The sequence below is a fragment of the Perkinsus marinus genome, assembly GCF_000006405.1.
Source record: "Perkinsus marinus ATCC 50983 genomic scaffold scf_1104296950272, whole genome shotgun sequence".
Classification (NCBI taxonomy): Eukaryota; Perkinsozoa; order Perkinsida; family Perkinsidae; genus Perkinsus; species Perkinsus marinus.
Window position 1 is genome coordinate 21949 of NW_003209678.1, and position 25842 is coordinate 47790.

Sequence of the window (25842 nt, forward strand, 5' to 3'; positions counted from 1 at the left end):
CGTTTATTAGGACTAGTGAAAGCCATAGTTCGATCGTCCACTTCCACGTATCGTTGAGGAGGGTGGTCACTTCTCGGGAACACCATTACACGGTGGAAATCAATCAATTGTCAACCACCGGAGGCTAATAGGCTCAACAACCAAATGCTGTAGACGATGTCACTACATTACGTTTACTCGACTCAACTCAAAACCTATTGCCGGGTATTACGGGCTCGAGGCCTATCACTTAACTAAGGTGATCTTCCTGGCCCTACCTTAGCCTACCCCTAGCGTAGAATTAGAAGAACTATAAAGAAAAGTACAGCTGAAAGGATGTAAGGCTGACCGCGATTACCAACGATGGAACTCAACTCCGACGGGAATCAGCAGAAATTGAATCTTGCTATCTCGCGTGGGCTTGTCAAAACGTTACTTCGTGCGCCACCAGTGAGAAAGATCTTGAAGTTTGAATTGCAGCTCCAGCACACTTCCGAAGAGTGTGTACATAGAGGCCATATGCATCACCTGAGGGATGAAAAACTAACCTCTCAACAAAGTGGGAGGGTACTGTAGGATTTCACTGCTGCCTCGTTAGCCATATTTCACACCTCGGGTGATACAGGCTAACTTTACCATCCTAGTGTCCGTTTATCGATGCCACTACCAGTGAACATGGCTACTTCCAGGCTTTCTTGTTTGACCAGATTGCGGCCAGGTGATTCGGGAAAGCTGCATCTCCCTGAAACCCTTTCCGTTTCAGGATATCGCACTCCGACATTTCTTGTTCATAGACTCAATTTCGCAAGTCAGACGCCCCGTTTATGGAGTGGGGGCGACTTCAAATACAGAAAGGATGATGAGGTTGAGTAATACACTGGTGCGAGGTAGCATGTCGAGCAGTAGGCGGCGGTTCAGATACACTGAACAACATGTCAAGAGATGGAAGTCTTGGATGGGCGACGAGTATGCGAAGTATAAGTAATAATATGAGATTATGCTTCATAACTGTCCTTACTTTGACCTATCAGGAACGATGAACTGATCGCTTGGCGCAGACCCTTCGATGAGTTGTCTAAAGGAGGGCTTATTAATGTAAACAACTTTATGAAAATAGTCAAGAATAAGGTAATCGATCAATGAAGCCCACTAAAAGCTGCCTTCATGTGTGGAAAACAGGTCGGAAGCACGGTGCCTCCCAAGTCCCTCCATACCTACGCTATGAAGCTTTGGCGAGAGTAGGTCTCTAGTCCTCGTTGTTATAATCATGCCTTCTAGGTGGGATGAGGATCAGTCTAATTTCATCGACTTCGCTGAGTTCATCCACCACATGAAGTGAGTGTCCACAATCTCGCTAAGGGTAATTCTTACCCAGGATCTTCGACATGCATCTGTTGAAGAGTGCTCTACGTGAAGAGTCGAAAGCAGCCGACACGTTTGAGACTTATAAGAACCCCAACAGTGGAAAGCTGGATGAAGACGGATTGTTCGAGATTATGGTGGCCAACAACTTCCTCGTTACCACTACCACCGATGCTGAGGTACTGCCTCTCTACCCTCGGGAGGTCGCTGTAAGTTGCTCCGCAGAACATACTGGCTCAAGTAGGAGACGGCAAATCTTTATCGAAAGAAGAATTCCTTCGATGGATCAATGAAGATTGATTCTCAGTGGCATGAGTGCAGGAAGCATTTTTCAATATCAAATGCAGGATTACCCTACCTTTGACGTCATCATTAGGATCGCATGTACCACCCCTATTCTTAGTGTAGTGGAAGTCTTTGGTGCTCCCCATTGCAGAATATGAGACTTTTGATGTCACCATGTTGCTTCTGAGTGATTCAATCCTAGGGAGTATGGGTATCACAGCTCGCTCATTGAACCATATGTCGTATCAGCTGACTGGTCGCTCTACCGCCAGCGTTGCGTTACTCACTGGAGCTCTCACCGCAATAGCCCTGGTAAGATATATTCCTAATATCGACTCTCACGTCCTGTATCCTTCATAGGGAGCTCTAGCCATGCGGCGTCGGTCTCGGGCAATACACACATCGTTGGTCAGAAAGCTTACAGTGGACGGACCAGCTCTCATCTCACGTGTGTTGGATTGCTTTAGCCTAGCACTGTTTGATGAGCTCTGGGGACCATCTGTTGAGTGCTGGCTCGCTATGAAAGAAATTGAAGTAGACAATGCGCCTGAGGGGATGCAGAGCATTCCACTTGTCTTCAGGTGCGTAATATCCCTAAGGGGAGTACTAAAGACAATGAGCCTACTCTATCAGTTGCCGCGAGGTAGAATCCTGTCGGAGTATAAACACAGACCGTTAGGATCATCACAGATTCCCTTCTATTTGCCAGAGACTGCATGCAAGGCAGAGCGAAGTATTAGCGGACTTTCATGTTACCGAGAGATCGCTGCAACAGGCTGAGCAATGGTGGAATCAGAAAGCTTTGGTGAGTTGATTGAAAAGACTTCAGACGGTGGTCGAACTATTCAATGCCAGGCTGCTGATGACACGGATTCTCCAGCTGTTCTTGGGAAGTTTAAAGCGATCACACACATGCTCGAAGTTGAACCTGATAGATTGGTCGAAGCCCCTGAAAGCTTGTTGGACCAGGTTGTTTCCGTACTGGCTCGGCTACTCCTCAGCGGGGTGTTGCTCAGGCTCGAGCCGAATATCCAACAGATGCTTCGATGAGGGATGCTATCCGAAAGTACCGAGAAGATCTCCCAAGCTTGAAGGGTTTTGACATCGACAGTCCTCCTACACTCGAAGACTTTAGAATTCTGTTCGAGAGGAAGCAGCAACCCTTGCCCATAACGGTGAGTATATCGTGTACAGCTGTTCGATACTGCCAATCCCGCCAGTTACGCGCGAGGATATCAGAGTTAGTGAATATGGGGAATAAGACCGTTGAGGAGGAGCTCAAAGAGCTCTTCACTCCCCGTAGCGCCTCTTCCAGTTCTCTTAAGCGGCCGTTACAATAATCACTCACGTAACGTGGGAAGAGTATTCATGTAGCTAGAGTAACTCCAGTTTCCGTTTTATAGTATCAGTTTCAGCATAGCTTGTCTAAGTGTTGTGCATCGGGAAGGGATGAAGGTTGTGGTCTGGAGGCATCAAATGCAATAAGACACGGGTAAAAGCTCCATTTATCCCATCATTCATTGTTCAAATGGGGATGATGCTGCCAATACGCGAGGTGGGAATTTTTTGGTATGGATCAAACTCGGTCATATATTAAACCTTGGTAGTAGTCACAATAACATGAGTGGGGCTGATCCTCTAGTTTTATCCTCGCCTCGAGAACCTTGATCTGCTACTATACTAGTGAAACAGTTCATCAGGGGTACTGGGACTGGCCGACATTACTAACGAGTTCAGGGATTGAGCATCGAGCCACGACCTCAGACTGGACTGTGCATTCACCCAATCGGGGCATGTATTCTCTACGTTAACTCGGCAAATTTCACTGAACAATTCCACAGTATGCGAGGTTGATTAGGACTAAACCAGAAGCCTTAGATAAAAGGGGAGGTCGATGCCCGTGACGGTAGTAGAATTCCTCCTAGGGACTCCCGACGACTACTTCTGCTGCCCTCCATCCTTCAGTGATAACAACGCAAGTCCGAGACATATAATGTGGTGCAGAAACGTCTGGCACTTCAGTTCTCTTGCTCTTGTCATTGGTGCGGTACTCATACCCCTGCACAGTTATATTGACAGGCACACCATCAGCTTTATGTACTGTAACCATTCCCTTGCATCGTTCAAGTATTTCTCGACTTGCAGTAGGTCCTCGTAGACATGTCAGGAATGCCATTCCGGGAGGTTTATGAGTGTCGGAGGCCCCGCGCGGAGGAGCCGGCCAAAGTATCACTTCTCGAGGATCCACTGCTAGGGCTTGTTGCAGTGCCTGCATATCACCTTTGAGCCGATCAAGCCTTCTAATAACCAATATAGAGTCCCGAGGAGACACTGCTTCGACTAACCGGCTGAGGTCTCGAAGATTCAGTTGCGGGTTTGCAGGAACACGACTCGCAGCTACCGCTCGCTGTAGGTGTTGGCGGAACACTCGATCAGTCGACAAGAGCTTCTCCAATGTCTGAGGTGTCACACAAGACGTAATAATAGGATTACTTAGGACCTGACAAGAGCGAGTGCAGCCTCCTGAGAAATCCGCGCTCTACCTTAACCAACATGTCAACACAGCTCTTCCTATATGTTTCGTTATCACATGCGTGCAAGAAGTCAACGGCTCGACTAATGCATTCATCGGCTGCTGACGACGAATGTGTGGCCATTAGGTCATACACACAAAACCTATGAGTCTGTCATATCCCTTATACCGAGGACCATACGCAACGCATAAGCCCCTGAGGAGTGGATACTTTCGGTTTAACGTCGAGGTAGTAGTTTAGTAACAAGGATGACAAGAGTACAGTGAGGACGTGGTCGGGTATGGCTAAGAAAGTTATACAGCAAAGTATGTGGGGAACTTCGAGACGCAGACCCGACTTCAACAATTCTACAGGGGTAGCCATAACGATACAGATTAACCCACATATCTTGATTCAACAGGGATGGCCAAACTAAGTCTTGAACAGCTCCTCGAGCGCTGACATGTTAACACGGTTGCTCAGGGATCGGGCTTTCTTCGATAGGGCCATCTGAGTTGCCTCCAACGCCGAATCCGCTGGGCCCATGGCTGAAAAGCGGAGCAAACTTCCAGATCCATCTCTACGGTGTCGTTACCAGTTGAGGGAACCGGGCGTTTCCTTGGTTTGTAGGTACCATTACGTTTAGCCTCATCCTCGGCTCTCTTCTTCGCCTTCCGTTGTTCATCACGTATTGCCCATTCCATGAGATAGGGCTTATTCCACTGATGCCAGATGGCAGACTTAGCCTCTGATTCCTCTGGCGTTAGAAGGTAACTACCACCGTGATGAATACGTATAGGCAGACATGATGCTGAAGCCAATCACTAGTACCCTTCAATCTCAGAATCACTAACATCTGATATGGATTCCTCATCATCATCCAGTGGCCGCTTATTCTGTTTGGCATCCTCTTCCAGTAAGCTAGTAGGGTCGGCGTCATCGCTAGCTGCGGTTGTCCTTCCGGCTACTGTATCCAACTTCGCTATGAGTTCACCATCACTCTCGACACCCGAAGTTGCTGTTGATCGCAGGGCATTGTATAGCTCATCCACTAAAATAGACGAGACACCACTCATTTTCTCACACGGACATACTGGTTATTAGTCGACATAGTGTACGAGACGGCTGATCCACCGGTATACCGAAACACTACAGCATTTCCAAGTCTAATCAATTTTCTACCGACAAATTTAACTTTTTACCCATCTGGTTAATATTTCACCCATGGCTTTAATAAGATACCAATAAAATAAATAGTATACCCGGTTTATTTGAAGGTCTAATTTAACCAAGAACATGCGCGATAACCACCCACACGTGGTGAAGGTCGATGACAACTCGAGGAGTCGCGTCGCTGCTCCGGCAGTTATATTGATGTTGCACTTGCCTCGCTCGCCGCCTATCTCCAATGGCTCGCTGGGAGAAGAGTCAATGATGAGTATCACCAAAAAATCAACCTGTTCAACTGCTTTTATGCTTTTCCTGTGTAATTCTACCGTATGATGTCTCCCTTCTTCAACACAATAGAGTCTCAGTGCATTCCGTGCTATCTTAAAAGTGGTCCTGGTCCACTGGACCACTGGTCTATTGTTAACTCTGCACGCGCGCATTATCAATGGGAGCGCCTTGGTTGAATAAAACTCCCAAACTTTCAAATAAACCGGGTATAGTATTAATTTTACTGGTTTTTTCCAATTAAAGCCATGGGTAAAGTGTTAACTAAAAAGGTAAAATACTAACCAAATGGGTAGAAAATTAAATTTATCGGTAAAAACTAATTTGACCTGGAAATGCTGTAGATTGCAAGTATGATGTCCCAGTGAATAACACTATGCCCTAATGGCCTCCCCTCACTACATTCTGGTAAATCTCCCTCACTCGCACCCGCCGTAGGATCAGTACTGCTACTACTGCTGCTCGGCTTGGCCTGACTGGATTCAGCATCATGATGGGTAATGTCAGTAAGCTGGGGATGCTCGACTTCCCGCTCTCCATTCTCGAGGCTCTTCTGCGTTCCAAGAGGTTTTACTGGGATGATCTGAAGACGCCATCATTCGGTGATTGCTCATCGACACGCGAGTTGAGATTGTGTAAAATACTCACGATCTTGGATTCATCCTTCAGCGGTAGACCTAACAGTTTCATCTTCTCCTCCTTGATCCTATTACGCATCTGAACAGGTAGTATCAGATGTCTACTCCACGATCAATATCACCCCCCATCTATTACCAGACTTGGTGGTAAACTGGTAGTAGCCCGAGCTTCTTCCGGTAACGCCATCTGGAGCTGACCATGCGCTCCGGCTTCCTGCACTGAGTCTCCACCTGGTAGGGATCCATCGGCTGGATCTGGAGCGTTCTCCAGCGACTTGAACTGTTCTGTCGTGAGTGCAGCAGTCGGGGTGTGTTTGAGCTCGTAGCTGTGAAAGCAAAAACAATTTTCCTCGTAATAGTAGTATAGCCTAGTTAGCACAGCCGTCTTTTGAGCGTGACCGCTCCTATTCGAACAACTCCAGCAACTGAGTTAGCAGTAACATTCTCAACGCCATGGTAGCGAGCGGCGATCAGTAATGCTGCACCGCAGAGGCCTGTGGGGCGGCGACCAGTACCTATACACCGGAGGATTACTCCCTTCCAGCGACTGACCGTATCCCTTCATACATATCCAATCACGGCTCATGAGCTGTATAAGTCGGATTGCCGTATGTACTACTTGATTCTGTTTATCACCGAGCCCCAAATGACTTGAAAAGCGCTCCATAAACATGGATGGGTCGATGACCTGCCGTCACGATGGTGTGGATATTTAGGTTCATCCGGAACATTCCCTTACTGGAATATCCAACACCTTGTCAAGACTTAAGAGCCGTACAAGCTTCATGTACCTAGCATGAGCTGTTTAGTCATTGACAATACTCATCACCCAGCATCACATCTGTCCAATCTCCCTAACACTGACATGGAGGACATCACTAAAGTCGATGAGAAGATACGGTGTCCGATCACGACGGCATACTATGTATCTGACAAGTGAAAGGATCTGATGATAAGCCTCTATATTTCCTTACAAACATGCAGCAGCAACCACCGAGGTCTTCCGACCCGCAGTGAAGTTCCGCTGGGCCGCCAAGGAGAAGAGTCGCTTGGCTTCATCCATCGTACTTGTAGGTAACTCAAGCCGGTTGCCAATCCATTCGATCTAAACATGGGCAGGGCTAATCTGGAAAGCTGATCATACGACCAACAAGAACAACCCACTCTGGTAGAGCCTCTTTGGAGTGTCAATAACCTCGAGTTCTCACTCGAGTATCTAACAAGGTAATGATAATAACTACTACAAGTACCCCAGCTGACGTGATCACCCTCCTCTGCGGCCTCCACCACCCAGCCATGGGACCGATTGCCCATTGACGCCCGTTCGATCACCACTTTGGGTAAAGCTCAACTCGCAGACTACTCTATTCTCTTCGAGGACTTCACCACACCCTAGGCATACTGTCTGTCCTGTCCGTGAGTCCATCCTGAATTAGTTCAAACATTGGGGAGGGTATGGTATGCATTACTCGGAATCCAGTGATCCACAGTGAGGACATCCTGCTGTTGTTGTTGCCATTACTCAAATCGACGTTGACAACGTAGCTGTGAACAAATAAGTATTGGAAACTCCCAACAGGCGTACGCAATGGAATATAGGCCGCCATTACTCTCCCTAGTTCACCATACCGCGCCCATTCAACGCTCCGCCTCGCGATTGATGATTGTTTCACATTTTCATCGGGCGGTTTCTATCACGTGCGGCGCAAGATACTCTGCAAGTATTCAATCTCTGCCAAATCACAAACCCTGACTTTTCATGTGCCTTCAGCAAGTTTTAGTGCTGGTTTTTCGTGCTTTCAAGTAGCAAGAATGACCATATATCCTGCTTGTACCATCACAGTTCATTTTACCTGTCATTCATTGATTCATGTTAAACCTCACGAAAGTTCTTGTTACTTTCATCTACTCTACCGCACTCACAAGTTCATTCATCACATCTCCTAGGAATGTATCAGCTATGCTCGAGCTCGAGGAAAGTTTCGACTACCTCATCAAGGACAGCGGTAAGTAGACGATCTTTTGCTACCGAACGTTTGGTCATTGTCAGGTATCAAGTATACACTGGAGGAACTCACACAACACCGTGAAGAGTTCATTGCTGCATACCGCGCGGCATCCAAGGCGGCCGCTGGCAAGCCGATTATTGCTTCGGGCCCGAGTGGTGGTTTATCGGGATTATTCTCGATGTCTCGTCCAATGTTAATGGACAGTTTGGCGGATGCATTGAATCAAGGGCAGAAGACTTGGGTTGCTTCATCCAAGCAGGAGAGGTTCAAAGGTATGCTATGATGTGGCCCTTGTTGTTGTGTTGTTGTGTCGGTGTAGGTGCCTCCGTGTTTGATGTCAAAGCTCTTTGCGGAACAATTCTGAATGGGCCTTCGAAGTTGCCTAAGAAGCCTGCCAGTGAATCAACGGTTTTGAGTAACCTGCCCGATAGATTCGACGCTCGAGAACACTTCAAAAACTGTGCCACTGTCATCGGTCATGTCAGGTTAGACCACACAGTCCTGCCACATGCTTTCTACTCTGTTACGTTAGGGATCAGTCCACCTGTGGTAGCTGCTGGGCTTTTGCGACGTCTGAAGCATTCAGCGATCGTCTGTGCATCCGCTCGGGTGGACAGTTTGACCTGGTACCACTTTCTGCTGGCCACACTGCGGCATGTTGCTCAGAAGAAGAAGGTTGCTTGTAGGACGCTTGTCATGGATGATCATGTTCACCCTTTGCGTCCTCAGTTCATTTGGTTGCGATGGCGGTCAACCTGATAGCGCATGGCGGTGGTTCAGTGAGCATGGCGTAGTCTCAGGTAGGGTCCAGTGTGTCGGATAGTCTCAGCGATGATCACAGGTGGCGATTATCGAGCCGATTTGCAGACGTTTGCACCAGAGCTGGATTCTGGATGCTGGCCATATAACTTCCCGGAGTGCTCCCACCATGTCGACACGAAAGGCATGGAGCCGTGCAAGGGGAACAGCCCTTCACCAGTTTGCTCCACTACGTGCCGCAATCATCATTTTAAACCATCGTTCGAGAGGTAAGTCAGCCATCTCTGTGGGTATGTCATGAATTTTTTCAAGCGATCGTCATTTCACCGAAGATGAAGGTTACAGCCTCGATGAAGTCGACGAGATAAAGAGGGAAATCATCGACAATGGGCCGGTGATCGTTCCTATCTCGACTAGCTTTTTATATATGATACTTTAGGTTGCAGCCGCATTCACTGTCTACGAGGATTTCCCATACTACAAGTCTGGCGTCTACAAGCATGTTAACGGCTCTGAGTTGGGTGGTCATGCTGTTAAAATAATTGGATGGGGCATTGACCAAAGTAGACCGCCGCTCTGTGAATGTGTTTGGTGATGTCGGTATGTGTCAGATGAACAGTATTGGTTGGTTATGAACTCCTGGAACGTCAACTGGGGTGATCAGGGAATATTCAAGATCGCCATTGGTGAATGCGGAATCGATTCTGAGGTCACTGCCGGTATCCCCAAGTACGAGAAAACCAGCGGAGTGGAACAATCTGAAATCATGCTATAATAAATTTCGCACCATCCAATCTACAACTCTTTGCCGTCGTAATACCATGAATCTCAGTCAATTTCTTTAAGAAGTTTGCCGACTCGCGTTAAACTCCACTCTTTGTGGGAAATACTTCGTTAGTATATTCCGCTCAGTACGTAATGCATACTATGTATAGTAGAGTGTGAGCTTCGCAAGAAGCTTTCGATTTTTAACGCACTTACACTATGACATACCTCCGGTGGAGTGAAAGCCAGGAGGTTTTTACGGGCAAAATATGATGTATTGAACATCGAGATACGAATTACAATATTTGTGCGATGTGGCTGTTTCATTTCGCAAGCATTGACCTGATACGCAAACCCCCACGTTGGAGTATGTAGTACAAATAATGCACTTCATCGAAATTAGCAGTAAATGACACAGGATAAGACTCAGGTTTTACATCGTACGATGTATTCCACACTACATTTGCATGGAATTTGATCTATATGATTCAGGTGGCCACGAATGAGCACAGTTTCGTGGACATAGGCGCGCGACGGTTGTGTGTTTCTTGAGGTTGTGACCCACAGCCGCAGTGTAGACTTCGCGGTCGGTTTCTGTATTCCACGTGTCAACACAACACCGAAGTTTTAGAAAAACACAACTTGATCAGAGCAATTAGTAATAATCACGGCCCTTCCCGCCTGAGGAGTCGATTACATGGAAATGCATCACAAACCAAACAGGAACCGGGCGTAACATAACACTACCTTTTCCAAAACCTTTCCCGAAGCCTTTTCCTTTTCCCTTCCCCTTACCCCAACCTCCTTTACCCCTATTGTCGTTATCTGACAACGTGTCAGTATTCGCGAATACTAACAGTATAAAACTGACATACATCCGTTGCCATGTGAACTGCGTGCGTTAGGCGTGAGTACAACACCTCCGGGTTGGAAGTTCCCTTTACCTGACCCTGAAAGCCGCCGAGTACTGCACGGATCCTGTGCGGGGAGCCACAGATACTTACCATTGCTGTGGCTATCGTCTCCTTTGCCCTTCCCTTTAGACCCCTTGCCGTGTCCTGATCAAGACAAAGTTGCCTTTATGTCCCTCCGCGTGTGTGATACCTTTTCCTTTCCCTTTTCCTTTGCCTTTCCGAGCACCCCCCTTCTCGTACTTGCGTATAAGGTCGAGATTGGCTTGCCGAATGCTCGCATCAAAAGCCGACTTTGAATAACAGTCCAGACTACCTGCCATCCACCACCTCGCACTACTGATGGTGTCGCTCTTGAAGATAATCACCTCCCCTATTAGGAACTTTCCCCACACTGGCTCGCTTAACAATCATCGGCATCTCGGGTCTATCAGCTTTTCTAGAGGCTATCTTATGGAGAGTCGCCTGAGAGTAGATGATAGCAGTCATGGCATACAATGCCCTACTCACTTTGGTATAACCAATACCTTCATACGGGTATATCCGATCGATCGACGCCCAACGGAATGATAACCCAGAGCAGGTAGTGAGAATTCTCAATCTGAAGTCATGAATCCTGATCAGGTAGTGGTACTTTCCCAGGTCACCTCTCTTCACTAGGCAGAGCTCTGAACTTCTTTGATTGCGTCATCGCATTCACACTAATGGCGAAGCGTCGGAGCATATCGTCTATTCTGACAGCGTATTCCGAATATAGGGCATCACGCAAATCAAGAGTAGCTGGGGCTAGATGGTCATGACGGCTGATGGTGCCGACATCCATGGACTCAGTAAAGGATGATGCCGACTTCGATCCATCGGGTAAACGCAAAGATCGAACCTGGATGAGAAGCGCTCCTCGCATATCGGCAAGATGGCCACCTCGCATGTCGAATGCTCCATACCCTAGTGTACTACCACTCCTGGGGGGCCAAGCTCGCCGGTCCTCTTTGCTCTGCCCTCGATGAGTCTATGACATTGTACCAAGCAAAGGAGTTCTCGCAGTATGCCTGAAATTGTAGACACTCATTGCCTCGTATAGTAGTAGCAACACTACCTAGCCGACGGCTTAGAGCCAATCCACCACTGCCTGCTGTGAGTGAGGCGATAACGCTCGAGCCAACTTCATCTTTGATGGACTCGACAACACAGTGCCATGCTTCATCGGATATCAAATGCAGGACCTCGAACGGGACAACGAGAGAAGAGGTTGGTCTGACAGAGAATTCTCGAAGATGAGCCGGTGAAAGACAGACTCACTTCCCACACACCATCTCATAAGTCTTCTTAAGAAGGTCAAGGACTTCCTCACATATTACAGCATCTGTTGAATCCATAGTTCATATGAAAATGAAGGAAATTCACAACCTATGAGGACCCAAATCCAAGAACAGTTCCGCATCCTGTAACGCAAAAACTGACAGAGTCGTAGAAGATCGGACGATACCTGTCGTTGATTATGTAGAGGGGATTAAATAGAAGCGAATAGCACCATACTACCATACGTTCTACCATCACAGGTAGAATATGAACTATTCAGATTGATCTAAGCAGCATCATCAAGACCCCTTCTCGTTGGCGGAGTTGCGTATCAGCGAACATCGCGACAATCATACAACAGACAACGCAAGTAGTGTAGTAGTGAACGGGGTTTCACAATCATAATACAAATTCCAGGGATGGTCGATCATTAATAATAAAAAAGATTGAAAATATGAGGTTCATATTTGAAGTCTTGTCCATGTTGAAGTCACCCAAGACGTAATAATCTTTATCACACTCCGAGAGATGATGGGTGACGCTCCCCCACACGAGCATACGGTGTCTATTTCCCATGCTGAAAGTTCGAAGCGAATATACTTATCACACTAGTCTGGGTGACACTACCACCTTCTTCTTTGATCCTGGAGGAGCTGGTACTCTCGGGGCGGGTCGGCTCTTGCTAGACGCTGGTATCGACAATTCAACACCGGTAGATATTGGATCTGCTAACTTGGCAAGTCGGACCTGGTGATGACGATCATGAGCAGATAGAAAGGACATGGGATGACCATCACGATCGAGTACTACCAGCTTGTCTATATTAGCACGACACTTCGGGCAGCATGCTCCACCAACGGCCTCGTTGCTTGCTATATGGAGGGCGCAAGGCTCACATAGACCACCATGACAACATGGTAATGAGATCTAGGACAAATCGATGCACCATGATAGTGGTTAAGGAGAACCTACAATGTCCCCAGGGTTATCCAAACAGACAGCGCACGGTGGTATCGTGTTATCATCAGGACCGCTAGGCTGAGGGAATGCCCTGCTATTGTCAGGAAATGCAAAGACCGTTGAGCTGTGCCTTAGTAGTCGTATCTGATACAGCTATTCAACTATTCATCACCCTTATACAAACAAAACAAAAGTACTTCATTATTCGGAGTCGGTTCTACTGTACTCAATCTTCGCTCACCATTGCCATACCTATGGATTCTATTCACTGACCGACAAGTACCACATACAAATACATTAGCATTATACCTGCGAAGGAATGTGTGTTGCTCGAGTAGTAAGGCATATTTCTGCACTACCCAACAGAGTTGGGCTGCTTGCAAACATTACAAGCTGTTGTGTCACCAACGACTGGCTGATCCACAACGAGAGCCGAGTTGATACTCTTCTTACGTTTGAAACTCCCACACGGGGATCCGCATGAAAGCTTACTCCCCATGGAATACCACCAACTAATGAATAACAAGATAACGATTAGAGATGTGGCGAGATACTGTAATGCTGTCTATGATAGTACCCATCTAGTTACTATATTCTATCCCCTTTTCCGTCAATGTGGTTGCACGCATGAGTGCACGCGAACCCAAATTGGCGTCATCAGATTTCATTGGCGACTTATTGGTATCCGAACACCACTAGGCTATCTAGTATGCTTCCTTGATATGGGCGAGAGTTGAGTGAAGGAGTATAGGGTAATGACGGCATGCTGTGATCAGATATCGTGGCGAGCAGCATCAACAACCAGACTATACATCGTACAGTCTCGTACATTGGCCTAGTATAGACTCAATCGATAATGGCACGGCTACGGCGAGAAACATCACTTTATACTATGCCACAGGTGAATCCAATATTGAGATCATCCTCGCGGCACAGTATTCCAATGAATACCTATAACAGGTTGTCCTTGTTACGCATGAGCGGGGGAGGCATCCCCCACTTGAAGGAACTAACACAACCCCTGAGCGGCCATTACACAACAACAGTTATCATGAACCATAATATATCCACACAAGGTATCCTCTCAACAATTATTTAAGATTATCATTTGAAAAACGCCATCTTGAAATAGATCATTTGATAGAGATTATGTGAATGACATGACGGAGGATCCTCGAGAAGATCTACTCGGTTTGAAGGCTAACACCTCTGCGGACGTGCCCAGCTGTTTCGCGATGGATCTCGCAGACTCTGTCAAAAGTCTTATACGTCTCGATCAGAGCTTGTCCCACAGCCAAGCAGAGGGTATTAAGTTTGTTGATGATTTCCCTACTCTTCAGACCGTTCTTACCCAATTTCTTCAGGGTTCCTTCATCAAACAATTCAACCCTTGGATTTTTTTTTCTGAATTGTTTAATATTCTTTGATGAAGCGAGGACAGCTTTGTCGAATTCCTCCTTCTCCTGCTCCAACTTTTGTTCATTAAGACCCCTCACTGGATCAGTGGTGAAGGTCTTCACCAAAGGGTCGCGTCCGCCATCAATCTTCCTAACAGTCCCGTCACGATAACTGAGAACTGCAGCAGCAGCTGACAACTATCACCAATGACCAACTATCGCACGTATTATTACAACATGCTTCGAAATTTTGGGGTACCGCGAACCGAAGGACAAATGAGCTCAGTAGTTCTTGCTGGGGAGTTCATGCCAATATTAATAGTCACCAGTCGGGTTTCTTGTCCCATACCATGTCCAAATAGGCACTCAGCTGTGTTATCAACTACATCAACATAGCCTCTGTAGTAAGGTGGGAAGGGCTGAGTACAACACCAAGCATCGATGTTAACCACACTGAATTGCATCTAGTCTATATCCTCTAGCTATCCCATAACTTAGCATCAAGGGCCTACCCCAACAGCCTCATCCTGATATTCAGGGCCCATCAACCTGCCGTTCGAGGTAGCGAATAGGACTGCTAGAGTCAATACTCTCGAAGTGCTGGTCATGACCTTAAATGGCTGTAAGATACACTGGCAAGATCCACTCAATGACCAGTAACAAATCTTTATCAGGTGTTCAGTAAACTAATTGTGAACCTGAGGATACCTCTACTTGTAAAATGAGGTTATTGGATTCACTGAACATCCCCCCAACTTCAACTCCATAGAATTCAATCACCGTCGCATCTATCTGGAATCACACCCGCATTATGTTCACGGAATGTTCACAATCCACAAGGAAACTCATGAGACGCTCAAAAAGTCATTATAACACCGTCTCGCTGCGGCGAGCGACGGACGGATGCGGGTATCACTCAATGCTCATTTTCCCCTTAACAACGAAACTAGCGGTCATGAACATTTCGCGTGTCACTCATCACGCAAGAGTCATGGGATCGCACTTATTCACATTTCAACTGTCTATGTAGCAGGATGATCGAAGTTAACGCAGAAATCATCCACAATACGCCTATTATATTGATACATTGTAGAACAACCTTACGTATGTCACAACTGATTGAGTATTACTTCAATCAATTTTAGTGATATCCGACATCATTAGCATTAGAGTAAACGGTCGTAGTCGGCATGACTAGCATCTGACTTCACACCTATTTTATCAGGATTTAGGTGCTTACTAAATTTCATGTTTGAGGAGGCGTCGGAGGCCGAATCCATTCTCGCGCCCTCACTAGACGAATATTGGCAGTCCAACAGACTTTCGATCTGTCCAGTAAGGTAGACTACTCAGTGTGGAGAGGTATGGACTTTGGCTCGGATCACGTTTACTGCCAGCCTATGTATCTCAATGTATGGATGTACACGTACATCACAGTGAGGCTTCTGATGAAGCATCAATCCTAGTACTCATTCTCAAGGAGCTTTTGACACTTAGCGCAACAAAATGATTACTCTCCACAACCACTGAAAAAACTACGATCACTTCAGGAGAAAATGACGATGCGCCACATACCAACTAGCAAATTCACACGTACAGAGTTATATACTCAATGAAAAGCACCACATAATGAGGTCAATCTCAGTGATGGCCAGTTTCTTCAGCAGGATCTAGCCTGTAAAGATGAGGCTCGGCTTTCCTGGCCAAATGCCATTGCTGGTCAACGAAGAACTGCTCACTCTTCAGCTGAGCGGCTGGAGCAGGAAGCTACAAGCAACGAGAATCTCATTAAACCACGTAGACCTTTGCTACCCCAGTAGTCACTCCACGCATATGACCAAGCGTTATCGCCATATGAATGATATCTGGACGTCGATACCTGCACTAATACAATTCTCGCTGCTGCATTGTGATGATGGAAACTACATTCTCGGCGATGCACCCAGCTCTTGTTGAACTATGTTCTCTAGAGCCGAATCAGCTTGACCCTTCGGCCAGTTGGGTGGCTTTCCCACGTATGTACCAGCAGTGGCCATCATCTTCTCTTCATTGACCTGGAAACTCCACTCTAACTCTGACCATGTCTGGCACTCACTGTGTTGCAGTCTCCAATGGCGAAAATGTTGTGGTGTCCAGTAACCTGACATCATCATGATGTCACATGGAGGGGGGCAACTCTCACATGGAGGAAATCATCGACTATAACTCGCCCACGTTGATCAAAAGTATCCTCAGGTAGACCAGCCTTATCACGTAGCCAACTGGTGTTAGGTTCGGACCTAACGTCCAAATCAGGCAATACATTAGCTTCATATCATATCCACTTACCCTGTACACCAGAATATCAGCTCGGGTTTTGCAGAGCTGCCATCAGAGAAGTGGACAACTCCGAGGTCTACAAGGCGAGAATAAGATGAAATGAACTCTAAGATTGGTGTAATACTCTTGATGAAAGGTTTGTCCTTGAACTGCTCCCTATTAATATCTTTCGTGGTCACTCCAGACCGTATATAGATCTACTAAATACATTAGCAACGGAGCGTTTACTATCACAGCGCCTACACCAAGCTCCTTCAACTCTGACTCGACTTGGGAAATAAATTCCGAAGGCAAAAACCTGTCGGGATGAATGACTACCATAGTGCATGATACTGCTACCCTTCATGGCCTTTGAGTGCTCCAGGCTGGAGAATTCGGTTCCCCTTGGTGATGATACTGAGCCTCTTGCTAGGATACTTCTGCTTGATTTCCCCAGCTATCTCAATAGCCACAGGGCCACCACCAATAAACATCTGCATGGTCCTGATAGTACGCTTTACAACCACAACAACCTTACGATGTCTCGAGCTTCCTCAATGGCTTTAGCGCTCTCCTCGTAGAAATCGAGAATCTGCTTCGTCATAGTGTATGCTGAAGAGCAGTACTATCAGCTCACATAAGAAACCTAGGTGTAGACCTACTGACAGGAGGATCAGCAGGACTAGTGTTGACAGCCCCAGTAGCAATAATCAGATAATCATAGGGAACAGTTTGGCCTCCTTCCACCAGTACCGAACTATTCATCACGTCGAGTCCGACTGCCTGGTGGGACTTTAACCACAACAGTTTTCCAATGCTATTCTCACCGGTTTGAAGATCTGGTGTACGTTTGACTTGAACAGAGTGTTCTGCGGGATAACCATGTGCTTACCCCACTCTGGCCGGACACAGGCACGGACCCCACCAATCTGAGAAAGGCTGAGGCTGAGGCCATAACGTAGTAGTCTGCAATCCCACCTTATGCACCAAACCAGCATAGCGCGCCTCGATTTGGGTAACTCCTGTGAAAAGGTCTTGTGCCAAGATAGTAGCGCCCTGTCCAGCGTAACCTCCACCTGGGAGTTCGCCATTGCACTATTAACCCGAGGGACGATCCCTACCAACAACGACCAGCTTCTTGTTCGACTGGAAGTTACGAGGGACCATGCTGAACATGCTCCCCATGCCGACTCAAAGTGAGAAAAATAAAGCTGGGGGGAGGCATCAGGCCCAACGAGGATACAACGACAAATGAAACACTATGTATCAGGCGAAACGAAGCATTCGTGAGACATGAGAAAAGTCGATCAACACAACGTCATACCGAACCTGCGGAATCTCTATAGAGCGATTGTTAACCCTCCTCGGTGTTGCATTGTATTCGCGCCACGTCCACTTGTGATATTCACAAGAAAAACTCGATCTTGATGCATATCTAGGGGAGTTTAGAACTACCCGATTTCGGTATTTTTCCCAATACGGTGTGTACACTAACACACACATCGAACGACCATCTTGTCTATCTTGCCGTTATCGTTAAGCTCAGCTCGGGTACCCAATCCTACCTACCACCTGCTTCCCATGGTTCTCCAATGAATACACCACATAGCAGTAATGATTTCATGCAACAACATCGTATCATCTTCGCCTCTCGCACGATGGAGATTCAGACTAGCCTTCCCACTCCTAGGCTGTCTCCCCGGATGCTGTTCCTCAGGCAATGTTGCCAGAACCGTCGAGCGACGCCTCGATCATGAAAGGAGGAGACGTTACACTCTTGCCCTCAATATCTTCGCCTTCAATAGCTACAGACTAGAATAGACTATCTCCTCATGGGAGCCCTTCAGAGCCTCCCCAACATCAATAGCCTCACAAATGCGAGAGTGGAATACTCCAACCTCAGCAGAAGCATATTCATTTAGAGAGGGTTTCGTCATTATATCCTCCTCGTACCACTCAACCGTCTTCTTATGAGATGCTGGTGACTCCAAACGATACATCAACCACAACACCAAGCATCCTAACAGAAGGCAATACAGGCACCAACAACGCCTCCCTCGCTATGCGGTCAGCGTTCATGCTTCAAGTCATAAGCCAAATCGCTGAGAATAATCACTGATACTACTATCACAATGAGTTGCTATGATGCTAAGGACCACAGCGTAAGCTACTGTCTACCTGCACGGAGGTCTCACGATCAAAGGCGTGGTGCTCTATTTGCTGCTCGAAGAGCTACAAACGAGAGGCGAAGAACTCGACCTGCCTCGCCTGAAGCACATCGTTATGCGAGCAAGCCGAGCCTCTGGGTCCACCTTTTGGTAGGAAACTGCACATTCTCGACCGTAACTCAGACGTAACTCAAATGAATACTTCGGCGGCCGCTTCTGAGGATCCTCCCTATGCGAATCTCAGAATGCCGAAAACAATCGACAATATACAACATGCCGACATCTCAAGAGATGGTCACCCTTTGAAGGTTCTAGCCAACTTGTTGGCCATATCATTTTCCTTCTCATCAGTGAAGGCTTGGTTCATGTAGCCCGAGACCCCGGAACATGTCAGCTCTGGACATGCTTGAGCTAATTGAGCAAGTTATACAAGTATAAACCTTACGAGTCTAGTAGAACAACCATTCAGACAAACGATAAAGCACTTGATAGTTGTTTCACGTGTCGAAAAGCAAACCCTACTCTGTTACTGAGGGCTCTTTAGGTGCATGGAATATCTCCTGTGGAGTAGGAGCTGCCTCTAGCTGATCCGAGGATGCACTTTCTACCCTCGATAGATCTTCAACTTGATCTACGGGCGTGTTAGGTGGTGTTTCATCACCCCCATAATGGAGGTCATTCCATTGGTTTTGGTAGATCTTATAAGCACCATAGCCAGCGGCAGCTACTAAACATACCGCACTAGTAACCTTAATCGGAAGACTTGACTCATCTTATCACGATGCATATGATCAAGGAAGAAGAACCAAATAATGGAAGGGTCACCAAGACTCCTGCGACTAGAAACTGACGAGATATGAGAATAATAGGCCTGTCCCTATAATAGTCCCTTTCTTATTACAGTTCACCTTGAGTTGAGGAGCTCCTTAACGTAGTGGAGTTGAGCACTTCTCGAGTTTACTCTCTAAGTTGCTTCTCAAGTATCAGACCCAAACAATCATATCTTACGCTTTTCGTCCCAGCTCGAGCAGTCAGCGCGCGCCTCAAACTATGATTCTTCTTCAGAGTATTTTAACATCGATTAGGTTGTTGTTGATAATGTCAGCACCAGTATCAGTTGACCCAGTAGGGGTTAGCTCTCCTGATGAGGCCGACTTCCACGACTGTGACAGTGTAGATGATGCTAAACGAGTGGGGGAAGAGGCCGCCGTCGAAGGGATGTCTGATACTAGTTCACCATCGTGGGAGGGTGAAGGCCAGAAAACACATGATGGGGAGGACCAATCGTCGGATGACACTGGGGCGGAGCAAGCACGAGGGAGAGGTGACAATGAGAAGGACGCTGACGTTGGTGCAAGCTCAGACAAGGAGGGACCGGCTTCAACAGACACGCCTTCTGAGGGGCGAGTTGTTGTAGGAGTATCCGTTGAAGGTGTCGGGAGAATAGAAAATGGGGGGACGACCGGGAATGGGCATGATGAGGGAGAAGGCTCGAACCACTTGCCGAGCCCGGTGAGCGCGGTACCAGTGATGCCTCCTCCTAGCGAATCGTCTGCCAACGAGAGTGGTACTACCGAGCCGACTGGGGGGATCTAATCCTGCTGTTAGGGCTACCCTCATTGGGAGAGGATCCAGTAGAGGTGGAGAAGAAGATAAAGAAGCAGATGACATGGGGGGAGAGTTGGCGGTCCTTGACTCTGGCCCCCAGGGCTGCAGGTGTCATGATGAAGGTCATACCACGCCCATGGCTAATTATAAACTCTATCGCGTTAGCTTGAATATTCAGAACTGAAAACTCTAAGTAAAAATCTCTAATCTCTGTGGCAAGTCGATTTTGCGTAGAATTGTTCCCGTGAAAAGACTATGGCATAACACTACTGCCACGAGTCTGAAGGTGAATACTCAGAAGTTGGCAAATGGGCGGTATGGGAGCTGCACATGTGGTTGAATAATCAGGTTCCCATTCGTCGAATGTTTCGTAAACCGAAGAGGAGAACGTGGAACACCCAAATGGAAACGTGCTAAGGGAGGTGCTTGAGGCCTAGTCCAACACCGAATCGATTCAGGTATATCAGTGTGATGAGATCAGCTGGTAAGAACGCACCTCGGCACGACTTGCGAGCGGTCCGAGCCATCGCTAATACGACCATACCCAACGTCCTCCTCCCTAGTGGTGTGGTAGGGCGATGCACTTGTGATTATTCACTACTACTTTCCCCTTAGTTTCGATGCAAGCAGTACATAGCTTTCCAAGAACGTGATTCGGACAATCGACTACACCAACCTGTTAAGATAGGTATGCACTCCTACAACAGCGGCTCATATGCATACTGTCCTCATAGATTGGATTTGGCCGAAACGTGTCACACCAGAACGGGATCAGAGTAGTCATGTCCTCAAGGACTGCCCCACTAAGGAGGAGCTACAACGAAATACGGTCATTTTGTAGTATAGGAAATCCCCGTATTCTTATACCCAGACTGTGGTCATTGAATAGATACGTCCATGGTGGTGGCTTCTGTTTATGTAGTACTGGCACACATCGCCACCTCCTGTACACCCTCGCCTTGAAGACTGAGAACTGCATCTTGTGAGAATGACATGTGTCGAGCTTATGAGCAGTCTTTATGCAGGTGCTGTGTTAACTATCGACAACCGCCCGAGAGTACGCTCATAGAATCGACCTCGGATGTAGAGTGCATGTGAGCAGTGCTGGCTTACGAACGACATCTGCTATTCTTATCATCACAGGTATCGTTATTTGATATCGAACATGGGCGTTTCGCCTGAGCGCATCGCCATAGCTGGCGACTCAGCCGGTGGCGATATGGTCGTACTTGCACTAGTCCAACTCAGGGATAAACGGGTGAGATCCTGAGAGTTTGGCAAAATTGATCAGGAAGCCTAGCGTCATGTTTCAGATTCCTCTCCCAGGGTGTGCCTGTCTGCTATCTCCTTGGGTAGATTTGACTGATAAAGTTGACTACTTCGAACAGACTCCCCAGCAAACTCCCAGGGTAATATATAAACACTGTACATCGATCGTATAGGATCATACCTAATTCAACTATGACGAATTCCTCAGAAACTTCCTGGATCAGAGAGCGTAACTAGCAGAGGTCGACGGAAGTCTAGTGGTGGACGACGACGACGTTCGAGCAATGACGGTGTATCTTCATACACCTGCGTTGATTACATCCCAGCAGACCTGGTGAGGACTCGTTGTGTGTATTTCATCGTGGGGGACTCATTTCCAGGTGGTTGAATTCGCGCAACTTGCAATTGGTGACATCTCTGCAGACGATCCACGCATCTCGGCCATGTATGCTGATCTCAGGGGTTTGCCTCACATGCTGGTGATGTTGGTTACCATAAGCACATATCCCTCTATGTTGGTATTGTAACAGATACATGCAGGGCAAGCTGAGCTCCTCCTCCCCCAAATCGAACGCTTTGCAGCTAAGTTTTCAGCTCAGAAGTCGGAGAGCGTCGAACTTCAATACCGCGAGTTTGAGGATATGGTAGTACTCGATAGCAGCATCGATAGTGGATTAGTTACTCAATGTACTGAGAAGAATGTTCCAACATTCCACCGTAGTCGATACGTGAGTAGGACTGGAATTCGTGTTATCGAGAGCACGTCGGTGGCTTGTCCCACAGTGATGGAAGGGAGGGCCCAGACTTGAAGTATGAACTTGAACTGATTGCTATGTCGATTTATCAGGTTCATGTGTTCCAGCTGTTCAGCTTCTGCTGTGGGCCAGATGAGGCTCCCAATCGCTCGTTGTCGGATATTGCCGATTTTGTGAGTGCCTATGGGTAGCAGGTCCGATAATTCATCATGATGTTATAGATACAACGCCACACCCAGGTGTATGTATCACCTGACGAAGCGAATCCACTTTCGTGATGGGAGGCTGTGTTCTTTGAATCATTGGATCAAAGGCCGTTATAGATATCTGTACATTTGATGCAATGCCTGTGCGCCGTTGCCGCCCTTGTAGTGATTCCGAACGGTGTTCCTCTGCTCGTTCCGTGAGCAGCCTCAAAGTCTTTCATAATTTACTTCAATCTCAGCATCATTGTCTATTTACGCCTCCCATGTTGAGTGGTGAATTAATAGTATCGGCCAGGATATCTCTACTCCAGCAGCTCTCTCGACCCATCTCGAGCGATGGTGGTATTTGCCGAATACTATTCGGATTTAGTGAATTCTAATGTTGGATAATATATCAGGCTTTGTACAACAACTACTATATCGAACATACAAGGTGGTCGTGGTTTCTCAATGCGTGCGAATACTAGACAAGCTCAGGCACCATTTTGAAGCATTCAGGGACCTTAATCCAATGGTGCTTCATTGTAAAGAAGATCTACCAGGTCATTTGTTTCCCAGAAACGGAACACCTGGTTTCGCCAACTCACCAACTTTGGAGAGTCCCTGTATCTAGGAAATTTGAACAACTTGGCGATATGCGTGATACGGCCAGGGTTCTACGGGATTTCGCCAAGCTGGTCGGCTCGCCGTGCGGAATTCAGCGCATCCGCTGAAATCTGCACGGAATTGTCCGCCAAGTCCGCTCGCCGGGAAATCGCCAGAAAGTCAGTGAAACTCGCAGGTTTGGCCCAAACCTGGCACTTCGCAATGCGAAGTTCGCACCATGATCACTTCATTCAAGTGGGGAAATGCTGCATTCCCACAAGCACAGCACGGTGAAATATCAACGTAGCATACTCCAAAACAAACGGATAAATACTACCTATCCGTTTGTTTTGGAGTATGCTATGTTGACACTTCACCTATTAGGTAGCCCTGACGCAGGCAGTGGTTCTGTAACCGGCCGCAGGCTTAGACTCTGAGGCTCTGACTGGATCATTAATCGCCGTTACGGACAGACCGAGGTTTGCACCTCGCTTCGCATCGTGATTCGTCAGTGTTCCCGTCTGCGTTTCTTGCTGATATGAGCGCAAAAGTTTTGACAATCCCCTCATTCGAGAAAAAATAAGACTGGCATACATGATGGGGACGATAGAACAGAGTCAGAAGTGGTGATGGTAACGAATAAATGCAGACATTAAAGAATCAATCAAGAAATTTCCAACGACAGCTCTAATTTTTCCTTCAAACTTCAAATTTCCTTCCGTACTTCCGCGTGCCACCCTAGAAGTACTTCAAGTATTCTCCGTCCGTGGACAGGCTGACGCAGTTCTGTTTCGTAAAACCCTTGGGAACTCCGACCTCCTCCATTGTCTGGAGCAACAATTGTGTTCAATCGGCAGCAGATTTATCGACTGCGGGGGGTGCCCCAATCAATTACGCAGTTATCTTGCCATCGATCAATGCACTTACAGAGACCGCCTGCGAAGTTCGCCTTCCTAGGGTGACTTTGTCGGTAGCCGTCCCGATCGGGCATGGCCTGCTTCCAAAATACAAGCATGACTCGGTGAAGATGTAGTTGAGCCGTGCCAGAAGCTCATCCCTGACTCAGGAGCCCCATCCCTAACTCCACTGCTCTCAGGGATCCTGAGAGCAGTGGCATAGGAAGAGAGGAACAGTTCCTCGAAAGTTACTTTCGAGAGTGATTGAGATCACCAACAGGAGCACCAGACAGAGCGAGAGCCATCAGATTCCTTTCGAATCTACGGAAGGCTTCCGTCGGAAGCTATCTCCCTCGTAAAATGCCATGTACTTGTATTTCTCGCACGTAGTGCAAACCACTTGGATCGGGCAGAATCTGGCAGATTCTGGCAGTGCCCTAATCCCTCATGATAAGAGTCGTATCAGCTCGTAGCGATGGCGCCGCGAGGTTCACGCCGTGGAATTGACGGTTTCACCTTCAGCACGCGTGCAGAGCGATCGGCTACTAAGCTGAGTGGTGCAATCGCACATGAGATTTGCCAGTTAAGGTCTAACCTTAATGAGGATCCCTCTGAAACTCCTGTTGTTATGATAACTATATTTGCATTTATGTAGTGGGATCAAAGGCTAAGCTTGAGAATTGTCTCTCGAAACGTGCAAGGTTTTCACGGCTGATCGTTATTGGGACGGCCTTAACCGATGATACATCTGTCCCCAGAGTCCAGAACAAATTTTCCTCACATCTCGTGTGCTCCTCAGCTACATATGTAGCTAGCTTCGTGCATATTTCCCCACACTGGAATGCAACGCTTCGACCGCATTGTTCGTTCGGTGACGCTCACCAGCGAGCGCAACCCAATACATAGGCGACCAAGTCGATGTCGGAAGAATGAAGACATCCCGTGGGGAAGACGTGAATGAAGACATAACTCGTAAATCTCCCGTCCCAGTAGATCTGATCTCCCTTCTGCCGCTGGGCGGAGGAATTAAGTCGTAATATCGAAAGGATGTAATCGGGTGTAAACTGAAGGGATCGAAAACCCTCCGCCAATGACGGACCGCCATCTCTAAACACATTTCGTAATCCGTGTAGCTATCAGCTGCACCATTTTTCACTACAGCAGGAAAGAGTCTACCCAATTCTGAATAATCGTACGACTCTCATTCTATACCACCCAAAAAAGCCTTCAGCAAGCACGAAAGGCTGTATCCCGGGTGGCCAACGAGCAGTACAACATGATCGATCAACACCCATACGCGTGTCTTTATGCCAAATACGATGTCCCTAGTCCGCATCTTGTTGATCCTGGCAGGATCATCCTGCTCACGAAAGCCGCACAAATAAACAGTGAAGGCCGATTCCCGTATTCGTCCAACTCCCGCTTGAAAGTGGAATCCCTTAACGTAGCTCTATCACCATGGCGCAATATCCAATAGTCTGGATGATACTGCGAAATACCACCGGCCTATGAGGAAATGCCAGAAAACCGTTTTCACTCGCGCACGCCATTCTTATCGATTTCCTATCAGAGGATGGTTGAATCAGCAAAGGGAAAACTTGCGCGGACTTTGTTAGGAATCCTACGATGCCGGTTTGGTATTCCGGTATGTAACAGCGGTTCGATCGGAAATGGCTGTTTGGACCCAATGGTTGTGGTTTACACGGAAGAACACATATTCCTTAC

The 25842-nt window shown here is 47.3% G+C and overlaps 8 protein-coding genes across 8 annotated transcripts; 4 read left to right on the forward strand and 4 right to left on the reverse strand.

Annotated features, from left to right (window-relative positions):
- Positions 1-654: 654 nt before the first annotated feature.
- On the forward strand, positions 655-1641 carry Pmar_PMAR007038 (hypothetical protein; the record flags this gene model as incomplete). The annotated part of the gene is made up of 8 exons (XM_002778201.1): positions 655-697; positions 743-848; positions 898-960; positions 1011-1107; positions 1159-1217; positions 1258-1314; positions 1355-1520; positions 1567-1641. The coding sequence occupies 8 exons, from the start codon at positions 655-657 to the stop codon at positions 1639-1641; spliced, it is 666 nt and encodes a 221-aa protein (XP_002778247.1).
- A 159-nt stretch (positions 1642-1800) lies between these two features.
- Pmar_PMAR007039 (hypothetical protein) lies at positions 1801-3044 on the forward strand (the record flags this gene model as incomplete). The annotated part of the gene is made up of 7 exons (XM_002778202.1): positions 1801-1938; positions 1987-2160; positions 2208-2269; positions 2317-2431; positions 2482-2595; positions 2643-2801; positions 2847-3044. 7 exons carry the CDS (start codon positions 1801-1803, stop codon positions 2964-2966), a joined length of 882 nt encoding a protein of 293 aa, XP_002778248.1. The 3' UTR covers positions 2967-3044.
- A 1339-nt stretch (positions 3045-4383) lies between these two features.
- Positions 4384-7748, reverse strand: Pmar_PMAR007040 (Transcription factor IIIB 90 kDa subunit, putative). Its single transcript, XM_002778203.1, has 14 exons — positions 7702-7748; positions 7501-7659; positions 7397-7448; positions 7207-7337; positions 7072-7161; positions 6972-7023; positions 6800-6920; positions 6612-6747; positions 6369-6558; positions 6243-6311; positions 5997-6177; positions 4971-5190; positions 4735-4913; positions 4384-4687 (listed from the first exon to the last, which is right to left on the reverse strand). Exons 2-14 carry the CDS (start codon positions 7656-7658, stop codon positions 4572-4574), a joined length of 1695 nt encoding a protein of 564 aa, XP_002778249.1. The 5' UTR covers position 7659; positions 7702-7748; the 3' UTR covers positions 4384-4571.
- A 444-nt stretch (positions 7749-8192) lies between these two features.
- On the forward strand, positions 8193-9775 carry Pmar_PMAR007041 (cathepsin B, putative; the record flags this gene model as incomplete). Its single annotated transcript, XM_002778204.1, has 9 exons — positions 8193-8238; positions 8283-8513; positions 8561-8726; positions 8781-8923; positions 8971-9020; positions 9109-9269; positions 9313-9394; positions 9440-9563; positions 9612-9775. The coding sequence occupies 9 exons, from the start codon at positions 8193-8195 to the stop codon at positions 9773-9775; spliced, it is 1167 nt and encodes a 388-aa protein (XP_002778250.1).
- A 645-nt stretch (positions 9776-10420) lies between these two features.
- Pmar_PMAR007042 (hypothetical protein) lies at positions 10421-12052 on the reverse strand (the record flags this gene model as incomplete). The annotated part of the gene is made up of 10 exons (XM_002778205.1): positions 10421-10446; positions 10513-10590; positions 10770-10823; positions 10870-10992; positions 11045-11141; positions 11187-11277; positions 11324-11556; positions 11634-11725; positions 11773-11930; positions 11976-12052. 10 exons carry the CDS (start codon positions 12050-12052, stop codon positions 10421-10423), a joined length of 1029 nt encoding a protein of 342 aa, XP_002778251.1.
- Positions 12053-14119: 2067 nt separating this feature from the next.
- Positions 14120-14571, reverse strand: Pmar_PMAR007043 (hypothetical protein; the record flags this gene model as incomplete). The annotated part of the gene is made up of 2 exons (XM_002778206.1): positions 14120-14504; positions 14567-14571. The coding sequence occupies 2 exons, from the start codon at positions 14569-14571 to the stop codon at positions 14120-14122; spliced, it is 390 nt and encodes a 129-aa protein (XP_002778252.1).
- Positions 14572-15973: 1402 nt separating this feature from the next.
- Pmar_PMAR007044 (apoptosis-inducing factor, putative) lies at positions 15974-17815 on the reverse strand (the record flags this gene model as incomplete). Its single annotated transcript, XM_002778207.1, has 14 exons — positions 15974-16099; positions 16130-16211; positions 16259-16386; positions 16428-16472; positions 16515-16611; positions 16661-16727; positions 16776-16848; positions 16886-16949; positions 16991-17124; positions 17169-17225; positions 17297-17413; positions 17458-17559; positions 17609-17706; positions 17752-17815. The coding sequence occupies 14 exons, from the start codon at positions 17813-17815 to the stop codon at positions 15974-15976; spliced, it is 1254 nt and encodes a 417-aa protein (XP_002778253.1).
- Positions 17816-21571: 3756 nt separating this feature from the next.
- Pmar_PMAR007045 (Esterase, putative) lies at positions 21572-22621 on the forward strand (the record flags this gene model as incomplete). Its single annotated transcript, XM_002778208.1, has 5 exons — positions 21572-21664; positions 21720-21815; positions 22056-22154; positions 22206-22319; positions 22523-22621. 5 exons carry the CDS (start codon positions 21572-21574, stop codon positions 22619-22621), a joined length of 501 nt encoding a protein of 166 aa, XP_002778254.1.
- Positions 22622-25842: the final 3221 nt, after the last annotated feature.